This window comes from Drosophila mojavensis, unplaced genomic scaffold (genome assembly GCF_018153725.1).
Source record: "Drosophila mojavensis isolate 15081-1352.22 unplaced genomic scaffold, ASM1815372v1 contig_74, whole genome shotgun sequence".
In the NCBI taxonomy this organism is placed as follows: Eukaryota; Metazoa; Arthropoda; class Insecta; order Diptera; family Drosophilidae; genus Drosophila; species Drosophila mojavensis.
The window spans coordinates 2,408,610-2,421,398 of NW_025318899.1; the positions used below are offsets into that span (position 1 = coordinate 2,408,610).

Sequence of the window (12,789 nt, forward strand, 5' to 3'; positions counted from 1 at the left end):
GCTTTATGCTGCTTGCGATTATGGGTGGTGCAAAGCTGACGAAAAAAATTATAATTCGCATTTTAATGGGTTGCACCCAATTGTAATTGATCTTAAGCTGGTTATAATAGTATTTCGGTTGCAGCACAACTTTTTTACTTTTTTGTTAATTGTTAACTCTTCTCTTTCTTTTAAATATTAATTTAAAAAAAATATATATATATTTTTAAATTTTAAATATGAGAAAAGTGTGGAAAATGTGTGTTATGTAAAATCATTGTGTAAATGAAAGTATATAAAATATAGTTGATATGTGTTTATGATATATAATTAAATAAGAGTAAATATTTTGCAATATTTAAAGTGTGTGCCTAAATGGTAGAGATAGTCTAGAAAGCCATTGCTATTTCTTTCATTCACTCTCACTTTCTCTCCCTCTCTCTCTCTCTCTTTCTCTCTCACGCTCCCTCTTACTTCGTCGGAATTGATCGCTCACTGATCTGAGTGCAGCTTAGATCGTTGTTCGTATTTGTTCGAAGAGCCATCGTATTCCTACAGTCGGTCCAGCAGTATTTACTATCACTCTACTCATAGAGCCTGTTGCTATCTCTGTTTTTTTGTAGTGCATGTTGAAGTCTTTCTTAAAAATTAGGTCTACAAGCTGGGTCTAGCATCTCTATCTCCTTTGGTTTATATTTGATATATTTCTTTTTTAGGTAATATTTCTTGGATAATGCGGACTACCATCTTTGTATAACCCATGTTTACTCACTTTGATAAAACACAATGATTTCGCAACACTCGATCGACAACGTTTCATACTTATTTCATGTACTGCAGATATTTGTTTGATTGCGGTTAGTCCTCCTAACTAATATTTTAGTTTTTAATTGTCTTAAGAGGTATTCAAAATGGCATAGGCCCACCATTTCTTTTCACAAATCCCTTCATTTCAACAACTTGCAATATAATGTAATACACATGATTATATTATAATTGTATATATAAAATCATAGCAAGTTATATAACTGTAATGAAAAGTCGTTTCGTTTTCTTTGATAAATTAATGTATTTAAATAGTTTTTAATTTATTACAAGTATAAAAAATAAATTAATTAATATAAACACAACTATTATACACGATGCACGAATCGGAGCTTCAAAGTGGAGGAGAGCAATAGGCAACAAGCGCTTAACTCGGCCACTCGCTAACATATTTGTCCAACAATCGAATCTGAGTGCGACAAAGAGTGTTTTTTAACAACAAATAATAAAGTAGCAAAAAATCATAATAACAAGGTAATAAGGAAAAGGCCTAAACAAGACGGGGTAACGGTAACGAGCGGTAACAGTCAACACGCGTGGGCCAACAGAGAGTGCGTTGCGTAATGGAAATGGCTGCTCAAAAGTGAAATACGAATTGATCGGAGGTGTCGTCATTGGCTGTGACGGCCCCCGCTCTGGGCACTGTCTCCAATAATCATTTGTAGCTCTGCGTGATTTGCCGAATCCAGGGCAAGTAGGCAGAGACCTTCACGTAGACGCCGGGCACATTCACCTGGCCGCATCCGATGCCCCAGGACACCACGCCGACCACGTTCCAGACGCCGTTGCGCTCGCAGACCAGAGGACCGCCGCCATCACCCTTGCAGGCATCCTTACCCTCCTCGCCGCCGGCGCAGATGAAGCCCGGATTGAGTTTGTAGCTGTAGCCGAGACGCGTGTTGCGCAGCTGCGCCTCGCACTGATGGTGGGACAGAATTGGCACATCGACTTCCTTGAGGATGTTCTGGTATTTGCCGTGCTCGCCGAAGGCGTCCTTGCCCCAGCCGGTGGTCCAGCAGCGAGCGTTGGTGAAGTCGGAATACTGATCGGGCAGACAGGCGGGACTGATGTGTGGGTTCTTGGTGAAGTCGACGGGGTGATCCAGCTTCAGTATAGCCAGATCGTTGTCCAGGGTGCCAGCATAGTACTCGGGATGAATGTGCACAGAGACAACATCGCGCTCAATGTAGGGGAAGAACTCGACGTCATGATTGACATCCCATTCGCCCAGGCGCACGCGCAAATCGAATCCATTTTGACTGCAGGAGGAAATTCCAGGTTAGTCTAAATCTTCTGGAAGAGCTTAGAGTCGACTTACGATTTAATGCAATGGGCCGCCGAGATGATGTGCTGGGCATCAATGAGAGTGCCGCCGCAGGCATAGATCGATTCCTTGGGATCCTTCTTGAGGATGGCCACATGCCAGGGATACTCGCCGAACTCACTGTCACCATCGACATAGACGGGATTCTTGATGCGGCCCGTGATGCCGGCGGCATTCCTTACGCCACAACGTCCCAGCTGCTGCTGGGGAGGAGCCTGGGGGCGCAGTGGACGACGGCAGCAGACCTCGTTGATGCGACAGGTCTTCTCCACAGGACGGTTGCCATAGTAGGCGCGCTGCAAGGATGGAGAAGGAAGGATTAGCAACTGCTTAACTGCTTAGCAGAGGATTCTCATATGTCTAACAGTCCGGGATCGTTCAACTGTCCGCAACTATGGTTACCTGCTCCGCTCCCAACTCAAACTCTTCAGGCTTATCAACGCTGCGTCGCCTGCGATCACGGGGAAAGGTTACATGATCACTGCCCGCCGCAGCGCCAGGCGCTTGAGCGGGAATGCTATGCACTTGTCCCAAATTCAGCTGCTTGCCCCGACGATTGGGCGCCGACCAGTCGGGGGCAGTGGCATTGACGCTGCGCTCGTAATGCTGGGAATAGTCTCCGTAGCTGCCAAAGCCAGTGGAGCCAAAGTCTTCGGGAGATGTGTCGGGATAAATGGAATTGTAGGAGTGCTCGAATGGAGCCTCCGAGTGGTGCTCAGCGTGATGATAATGCTGCGTTGGCACATGCAATGAGGGTCCACTGTGGTACTCAAAGATGGGCGAGCTGTGCACCATCTCCACGTCAAAGTGTGGGCCTGAACTTTCGAAAACGTGATGGTGGTGTGTTGGCGGTGGTGCGCTATAGTGGTGCGGATGATGCTCATGCTCGTAGCCGCTGAAGTGATCGTGGTGATGGTAGTGCGTGCTGTGCACTTCGCTCGGCGTCTTCTTGAAGAAATCGCCCACTTTCTGAATGATATTCGCATTGGGTGTTACGTGAAGATTGACCAGTGGCTTGACCACATTCTCGCCGTAATCCGTTTTGCTCACTTGCAGCGAGACCAGTGGATTAACATTGACCAGACCCAGATTGAGGCCATTGGGGCCCAGCGAGCCAAAGTTGGGATTCTGTGCGGGGTAATAGTCGTTCAGAACATTGGCTGGATAGCCGCCTGGATAGCCAGCCGATGGGTAGGGCAGACCGAAGCTAACCCCATATGTGGGCAGAATCTTGCGCTGTATCAGCTCAATGGCTTGGAGGGCGGGCAGTGCCAGCGGGGATTGTCCCAGTGCGCCAAAACGCTGCTGGAAGAAGGACACACGGTGTTAGCCCTAGGAGCTGATGGACGTGGACGTGCGACCGGTTTTAGGACCCGTGCGTGGTTAGGTTGATTGGTTGTTGTTTTTTTTTAGTTGCAGTTGGATTAGTGACGAATCCCAGTGTCGTTGGCAGACAAACCCACGCAGGAAGACGACGACGAGCGGGGGTTATTTGGTTTACCTTTGGCGGAGTTTGAGTTGAGCGTGGAGCGTTGATCAATGCGTGCAGTTGAGTTGTATTTGAGTATGTGTGTGTGTTTACTTGTGTGTGTTTGTGTGTGTGTGTGTGTGTGGGGAACTAGATCACAATTAGTCTCAACTAGGGAGCATTATACTAAGTGTCAATTGCATTAGTCGGCCACTAACAAGAGCTAAAGGACTGAAGTCTTCGCAGACACTTACCCCTTGGGCGTCCAATGAGAGATCGCTGCTGTCGTTCTCTTTGTTGTTGTTGTCGGCGTCGGCCTGGCGACGCGTGCGTTTCTTCTCATCCTCATCCTTCTTCTCCTCTTTGGTGTCAGCCTTGGCTGTGGCATTGGCATTGGCCGCAGCATCGTCGCTCAGTGCCTCGATGTCCTTGCCCAGATTTCTGGGATCGATGGCCAGAATCAGATCCTCTTTGCGTCCAATGCGGTCAGCGGCCGGGCACTGATTGATGGGCACGCATTGGCAATCGACGATTTGTTGACGGGACGTGTCATAGCCACCGCCAGCGCCCTGGTACAAACCACCCTGGTTTTGTCCATTGTAGCCCGAGGAGATGCCGTTGTAGCCGCTAGAGGCACCACTGTGCAGCTCCTTCTTGTAGTAGTCGGGATTTTGGCTGTGATAGCTGCCGCCGGGCGAGCCACTGAAACCGTTCTGGCCAAAGCTAGAGGTGGACTGTGACAAGCCAGAGTTGCTGCCGAAGCTACCCAAGCCGGAGGTGGGCTTCTGTCCGGGATAGCCCTGGGAGAGCAGACCACCTTGGGAGGCACCATTGAAGCCAGCTGTGAACGCATTCGACTGCGTGAAGCCGGTGCTGCTTGCCTGTGCCTGGGGCGTGTACGTGGCCGAGGATTGGGCCAAGGCGCTGAAGTCGGTGTTGATGGTCTGACCACTGCCAATGGGAATGGGAACAGTTGGAATATTGGCACCTTCGCCGGCATCCACGTGATGGAAATGATGGTGGACATGTTGCTGAAGACCCGCATCGAGCGGAGCACCCACAACAACCTTGGTGCTGGAGGAGGTGGCTGCCGAAGACGACGATGACGATTGCTGGGAATAGAAGCCGTTCAGCGAGGAGCTGGCGCCCTGGATCTTCTCGGGATTCTCAAAGTTATAAGGTGGAACGCCGTTCGAGGGGCCACTGTAGATGGGTCCGGGTCCGTTGGGCGAGCCAGTGTAGAGTGGGCCAGGTGGCTTGCTGTCGTAGATGATAGAGCCGGGTGGGGGCTTGGTGTAGGTGATGCCATCGGAGCCATCAATGCCGGATGGTGGGTGTTCCAGATAGGAGCCGCCGAACTGACCGCCAGGTCTGTACAGGCTGTTCATCGGAGGCTTGTAGGAGCCCTCATAGCCCACCTTGCGCGGAGGTCCAAAGGAGTTAATCGAGTTGGACGGCGGGCCCATGGGTGGACGTCCACTGAAGTAGCTTGGTGGTGGCATGGGCTTGGCTGGTCCATAGGGGCCGCCGCCGAAGCTGGATGGTGGCGGTGGTCCTTGGGCATAGATGGTCGAGTAGAAGGGGCGCTTCTCCTCCACATCGCAGCTCATCAGACCCAGTCCGCAGAGCTTGTCCCGAATTAGGTTGCGCGCCTGCAGATCGTTGCCCTCCTGCAGGGCCTGATCGATGTTGCCATCGGCATAGACGGCGTCATATTCGCCCAGATTGCGGCCCTCACGGCGCGAGTTGATTAGCTGATCGATGACCGTGTCGATTTCCGTGGCGTTGCTCTGTGTGCTCTCGTGCACCGCATAGTTGCGTCCCTGTGCGTCCGCCGCGGGCTGTGCCTCAGCCGAGCGCCTGCTCAGCATGGAGTCCGGCGCGTCCATGGGCGCCCACTCATTGCCCCAATTGGAGTCGGCAGCGACCAGAGCGGAGCTGGCCGCTAGCACCAGTAGACAGACTAAACTGTGTCGCATTCTCATTCTCATCGTGTGTGTGTGTGCGTGTGTGCGTGTGCTGGAAAGCAATAAACAAAGTTAGCTGGGGCCATTGCATAATCTCGGTGACACCAATAACCCAGAGCATGTTCAAGCCAACTGGTCATTGTCCCAATTTACACGCAGTCGACTCTGCCCCTCTGCCCCTCTGCCCCGCCCGCTCTTTCACGGGCATTTCGCTGTGGCAATCGCACGAGAGTAGAAACCGGTCTTTCTTACTCAAATCTTCGCGCTGACTCAGCGCCGCGCGGCTTGAATTAAAAAGACTTTTACTTTCGTTCGAGGTCGCAGACCGTGCATGATGGCAGACACCGGCCGACCGCTCGCCCGCTCCCCCGTTCGCTTGCTCCAGCTCAATGAGGTAATTTTACCTGGCTCGAGATTTGGCAAGCCCCAAAAACTGATCGCTCAACTTGATCTCTGCCTTGACAGCAGCGTCCGTTCGGCGTCAGTTTTTGACTCTGCATTTTCGTAACTCCCGACTATTTACATGCCTCTGCCCGACCGCTTGCTGTGTGTTATGTCATTTACGCTTTTAATGTGTTTTTCTTTCTGGAGCGTGGGTTGCTGTAGAGTCTCTCGTTGAGATCTTTTGGCTTCGGCTTTTTTTCGGGTTATATAAAGCGCACTTTTGCTTTGCCCCCATCGAACGGAAGTCGTGTGCAACGTTGCATTGCAAATTGATCTCGACTTTATTGTTTTGTTTTATTTTTTGCCTGAGCAATAAAGTTAATTTATGTGTGTGTGTGTGTGTGTGTGTGCAACTGGGAGCTTGTCTTCAGATTTGCAGTGAAAGTTTTTTGATATATAGGGTTTAGGTCGTTGACTTCAATATATACTATATCAATCGGATATTGACTGCTCATTGATGGGTATAGTGTGGGCGTGGCAGTGGACGAACTTACTATTATGGTAATGGGAATGCAATTGAAGCTTGTTAAACTAATGAGCTAGCAAAAGACTAGCTGAAGAAAGGAGCTAAATTAGCGGATAGTAGATGTTATATGGAAGATCATATGTGTAGCTTATAGTTTGCATGGCAGAGGCAATTACGGTGTGGTAGATTGCCATATCTATATGAATGCAGACTTGATTTTATTGGAATTAATATTGTATAACATTGTATATAGTAACTGTTATAAAACTCTCATAGTTTGTTCACTTTATAAAGATCTAGTTTTGGCTAGACTTGCAATTTCTATTGTAGCTTAAATATTTGTTACGTATGCACATAGGTATATATATATATATATGTTGAATTTGGTAAGACTCGACATTTGTGTCATTCATATGGTAGTTCATTTATTCACACGTCTTTCAGATCTGTTTCTACATCCTCTTATATTTCACTGTTTGCGACACTTTTCACTCCGTCTCTTTCTTGTTCACTCTTACCTTTCGCTTTTTTATATAAATATTCCAATATGTCGCTTGTAATCCTTATGTAAGTGGTCTTTGTGCCTTTTATTTTTGTTATCCTATCACTGCACCACTGCACCACACTGTGTCTGCCTCGTTTGTTAACGTTTTCTTCACTGATTTCGCTTTCGACTGCGCCTTGGATTTTATACAAAAGTTGCGCATGCGCAGAGTCGGCGTCGCAGTCGCTGGCTCTGCCGCTGCGGCTGGCTCTGCCTCGGCTGCTGTTGCTTGTTTGCGAATTGTTGGCTCAAAACAAAACGGAGAGCTCACAATTCGTGGCTATGACGTCAAAGGCTTTACTTTTGGGTTTTTTCTTTTGGCTTAACTGCATTCTGCGTATCAGCGAAGGTTAAGATGAGCTCTAAGCGGAAACCTTAGCTACAAATTAAGCTTGTTGCAATCGTGTTAATCGTGTAAGCTAAAAGGGGCACATTAACAAAGTTAAGGAGATGGAGAAGAGACCCAAATTAAAAATTAAAAAAAAAAAAGAAATATGTTGAAAACTCTTACGTCCGAAATTAGCGCTTTATGTTTTCATTTTTGTATTGTTATTGTTTTTTTTTTTCTTTTTTTTTATGTGGGCTGCAGCTTGATGTCGCGAGATGTTTATGTACAAATTTTCACCACAGTTTCCGCATAAGGCGGTCGCTTATGAAATTTGCACTTATTAATTGGGTCAGCAGCAAATTCAACAAACTGACAAAAACTGACCCAAAGATTTGCCCGCTGACTAATCGACGACGAGCCTCAAAGGGCAACGCCACTAAAAACCGGATCTGGCCCAAAAATAAATTGGAAGCTACAGCTCGTATTTACCCCAGGGCCAGGCGCAAACAAACGCACACTCGATTGCTCAGTCGTTCAATCGCTCAGTCATTCAATCAAAATTTATTTGCCGCTTAGCGGTTTTACCCGAAGTTCATAAAAATTAAATATTGTTTATTAGTATGTAGCTCTGTCTGGGAATCGTGCGCGTGCCGAACTCTGTTGTGGTTGGTCAGTGATCAGTGATCAGTGATCAGGCATTAGTATTCGCACTCTTCACTCTCTTTCAATCACTTGCAGTTGGTCAATCAGTCAGTCAGACAGTCAGTGTGTGTGTGTGTGATTGACCTTGCAGCGTTTAAGTGCCATTTGATGTTAACGATTCCAAGAAAGCTGTTAATATGAGCAGGCCGCTGCTCCGTGTTAATTATGCTAATCAGCATAAGCATTTCACTCTGTTTATATACCCTGTAATCAATGAATCGCTATACTCAATTGAAAAATGGGGATCAGAGACTGCCATCTTTTCACTAGATTATCCGATTATCATTTCGTATTACTATTAAGTTTTCTAAAGGTCTATGTGATAATACAATGACTTATTTTCTGAATTACTCCATTACTAGACCCTGCTTAAGTGTTAAAAGTTGTTATCTGCAATGCCCAATCTTTCTATTCAAGGTCTCTCTCCGTTTCGTTCTCTGCACGCATATCTGTTTACAGGGTATTTCACCGTCTGTCATCCTACTTATGCCTTAAGTGTTTGTCAAACAGTCACCAGTTCAACAGTTCGTGTAGTTTTTATCAATCGCAAAGCTTTGACCATCGGGTTTTTTCGCCTGAGTCAGGCAAAAGTTTTTTGATTTTCGGTTTTCGGTTTTGGGGGCATGTTTGAAGCAGCCTGCTTTATAGTCAACGCACTTCCGATTGAGATTTTTGGAAATTAGTTTCAATATTTGCCAAGTAAATTCCCAGTAGCCGCGGCTTGAACTTGACCTTAGGCTGTGCGCACTCCGCTCTGGGCACCTTGTGCCAGCCAAAGAGCTGTTGCTCTGTAATCGGGTTCAGGGCTTCGATTGAGCTTTTAATTGCAAATCTTTAATCGAATAGCTCTTAAGTTGATATATGTCAAATATTGTGGGCTTGACATTCAATTCGATGATTTTATAGGTTAAAATACGTTAAATGAAATCTTTTTCATTTCATTTAATTTTTTGGTGTTTGGGCAACTCAGTTAAAAATGGATCTACGTTTGCTGCTTATATAAAGGTTAATTATATACATGCACACGAGACATTGATAGATTGCTTTATACTTATCTACATGCATGTTAGGCCTTACGTTTGTCTAGAAAACATGGAAATATGTAGGTATAAGACCTTTCCTATGTCTATTTCAGAAGTCTAGTAATATAGGACATATTCAATTTTTTTTTTCAAATTATTGATAGGGTTATCAAGATACAAAATAAGTCAAAAATTATTGTCGGTAATGGTGGGCTTGGAGATTATCTGAGCTCCGACAGATATAGGGGTCTATATCTTAGGTCTCTTTTTTATCAATGCAGATTGAGAGCAGATAAACATTTAACTCACCATCTAAACAACTATTGACTTCTTCCCGATTTACTCATTTACATCAATTTTGTAGGCCTGTGTTTTATATTTCTTTATCATCTCTAGCTTATAGATAATTTGTCACAGCTTTTGTAGCCTCTTCAAAACTTCGTTAATCTGTGTTTATTTGCACACTCCTCTTTGTCTCTGTCTTTCTCACTCTCTCTCTCTCTCTCTCTTTCTCTCTGTCATTCCCTCATTTTTTACTCGAAGGTCACTGGTTTTTGTCACAATTGCTTCATAACCAATAGCTGAATAACTCCCACATATCTCGCCATTTTGGCATTTCTTCATGCAAAGCAGACGCTAAAATTGGGCTCTAATTATGAGGAAGCTTTTTGTGCAGCTGCAACTGCAGCCGCGACCGCATTCACCGCCATTTGTGTATTGCAACTGTGCCACGGATTTGCCCAAAAAATAAATGAAGTTTTGGAAAATCCCGGCCAAAAGGCAATTGCAAGAGACGCCAAGCTTCAGTTAGCAATTGGCCTAGCCAATTCTCATTGCTCCGAGCCGGTCGTTAAGTCTTGGCCAGGCCTTGGGAAAACCCCGGCTCAGGTTTTGTGGCAAGCTAAGGCACATTGTTGTTGTGTCTCTCTCAGCCTCTGTTTGAGTTCGCCTTTATGTTTTTTTGTTTTCTGTATCTCTCGCTGTTTGTATGGCTTACATAATCCAAGCGCCGAATGCAGTCACAGCCGGCACGCGATGCAGTCGAGCTGAGCGAATCGCTGGCTCCGTGATTCATTTGACTCAAGAAATGTGTTTGAGCATACACTGAAAGAGGGTATATGAGTTTTGATATGACATATGTTCGGCATGAAATATAAGCAAATTATATTTATATATACACTTATGTAGGTATAAGTAATATAGATATGTCATATACAGTACAGTATATAGCAATGTGTATATACAAAATATAGTTTGATCTATGGAATTATATATATTCTCTAAGTAAGCAGACTTTAGGCTTTATGCAGTTTCCATAAAAAAAAGTCAGAATAATTTATGTCAGTTATTAATAACTTTTTATTTATATTTGTCTTTTATGGAAAACCTCTTCCAATTGTCTAGATACCTAACTTGGAATATTTTTATCATATCCAAAAGTCTTTATCAATATGAACCTCTATTAAAGAGTATATCATATTCATTAATTCATTTCTTAATGAATTTTCATTGTTTTTGATTGAATTTTGTTTTGATTCGTTTTGCGTTTTGCAGCTGGAATTTAAAATTTAAACTTTTTTTTTTTTTGCGGCGTTTGTTTTGCTTTTGCGAAACTGCATGTAATAAATTTGGATTGGTTTATTATTGTTGTTGTTTGATTATTGTATTTATCAGTTGGTTAATCGTCAAGGTCATTCACCCACATTGTGTGCCCGGCATGATTATCAGGCGGCTTAGCTAGGGTTTGCCTAAGACTGACTCATAGTTCGGGCTCTTGGCTTGGCTCTTTCGCAATGCCCGCATGGTCTAGTAATTTGTGAACCCTTTCACTGGTAGTCGTGTGGCATAAGGAAACAAGCGGCAACGCAACAAGTTGCAAGAGCAAGAGCCAGCAACACCTTCAATTTGTGGTGCCCCATCAGCTGCCTCAACTCAACTTCCGGCGCCAAGAAAAATTGTTTTTCTTGCTTTTGTTTTTGTTGTTACGCAGTGAAAGCCCTGCTGCCGCTGGTTCACAGCTGTTAATCATTTCTGGCAGCATTTGCCTAACATTGTCTCCACAGAGATCGTTGAGATTACATAAATTATTTAAATTGGGCTTTTTTCTACACCCTCTGCTCTTGGACTGCTTGAGAATGATTGGCTGAGCTCATTGAAATTTTCGCAATTTTGTGTTTGGAATATCAAACAGCGAATCATAAATATTTGCCCATCTCCTGGAAATCTGGAATCTCGAAATTTAACAAGTCAAGGTTAGGCAGGGTTCCTTCTAGTCGTATGGAGCATATTCTGGCTAATCTATCTGCCCCCAGCTCAGTTGCCAAATTGCTCAGTTCTGGTCGCAGCTTATTAGCTTTTTGGCCACTTAGCCTAAGTGCTTTGGCCCTCTGATTGGCCTGGCAAATAATTTGCTTAGCCTGTAAGTTCTTCATCTCTGCGCAAATTTTTCTGCTCTGCTTAACTTGTTAGATTTTGTTTTCTTTTGTGCGTCGCTGTCGTTGCTGCCTTGCTTTGTGTATACCACCAATGGGGTACCACCCATGGCCATGGCCCTGACCATTGCCGTTGGCATCCTTAACACTGTGCCAGCCCCGAGCCACACCCAGACCCAGACCCAGAGCTAAGCCGCCCCAGGTTAAGCCGCAGTCTCTGCGATGACAGCATAACGACGCATTCAAATTCCGCTCTATTGATAAACAAACAAACCGATTACGCAGCGGTGTGCTGGCAACGATCCAGCACCACTCATCACCACCCATCACCACCCAGCACCACCCATCAGCTGCCTGTTGTGATAATTGTGTGTGTGTAATCAGCGCAGCAGTTGGCATTGCTCTAGCTACGTCGTCGAATTCCCAGTAAATGCAATGAACTCGCCTCTCTCAGCTTTAAGCAGCTCGTATTGCGGCCTTTGCGGCGCTCGCTTTAAAATGCGCGCCACCTGGCGACCGGTAGTGGCAGCTCCGTCTGAATACGTTGGCATACTTTTGTATTGAGCGCTCTGGAGAATTGCATCATTGCACTCGAAACTGAAAATGACAGCCATAGATATTGGTCTGTGCGACTGCGGTTGCCTGGGTGGTTGCTGGGTGGTTGGGTGGTGCAGACAATGGCAACACATTCAATCGATAAACACCAATAATTGTCGTCGAGCTGCTCGCCTCTAAAGCTGTGCTGTGACCTTTGTCTGTGCCAGAATGTTTTGTGCTCCGAAGGCGCTTTCAATTTTACATAATATCAGAGCAGAGCAGATACTGCGGCGTCTAGGACTACAACGGGAACTGATCCCAAACACCATATAAGCGGCAGTTGTCACTGGCAGACACAGCGCATGGTTTCTGTTCCTGCATTTTGCTAAAATGCAAATGCGTCACTTTGAAATGTCATAAAAGATTGAGTTGCAAAAGTTATGCAGTAGACAAAAGCCGTATTCCGTATAGCCGATAAGTCGTATGTGTGCAGATATAACAATGTGTGGCTATATACATACGAGAAGCGAGGTCGATAAAGGCTTCTATATCTACTCAAAATATCTTTTCATGAAACTTGTGTAGCAATGCATCAGAGAAATATCAGCCTTGATATTAAAGGCGGCGTATGGGTTCTGATATATCTGTACCGTTGGTAGTGCTTGGTCAGTGCAGGTAGTGCAGGAAAAAACTGGAGCTAATATCGAGTGAAAGACAGAAATACATTGTATATCTACTTTAGAAAAGAAGT

General features: G+C 45.3%; 1 protein-coding gene across 3 annotated transcripts; it reads right to left on the reverse strand.

Moving 5' to 3' along the window:
• Window positions 1-742: 742 nt before the first annotated feature.
• Window positions 743-7,936, reverse strand: LOC6586651. Of its 3 annotated transcripts, XM_002012225.4 has the most exons (5): window positions 6,992-7,936; window positions 3,851-5,615; window positions 2,531-3,430; window positions 2,123-2,424; window positions 743-2,063 (listed from the first exon to the last, which is right to left on the reverse strand). In XM_002012225.4, exons 2-5 carry the CDS (start codon window positions 5,585-5,587, stop codon window positions 1,460-1,462), a joined length of 3,543 nt encoding a protein of 1,180 aa, XP_002012261.4. In that variant the 5' UTR covers window positions 5,588-5,615; window positions 6,992-7,936; the 3' UTR covers window positions 743-1,459. The 3 variants fall into 3 exon arrangements, with proteins under 3 accessions (XP_002012261.4, XP_032589214.2, XP_043865422.1); XM_032733323.2 differs by lacking the exon at window positions 2,531-3,430 and having other exon boundaries at window positions 745-2,063; window positions 6,992-7,848; XM_044009487.1 differs by lacking the exons at window positions 743-2,063; window positions 2,531-3,430 and having other exon boundaries at window positions 2,119-2,424; window positions 6,992-7,854.
• Between the last annotated feature and the right edge of the window lie 4,853 nt (window positions 7,937-12,789).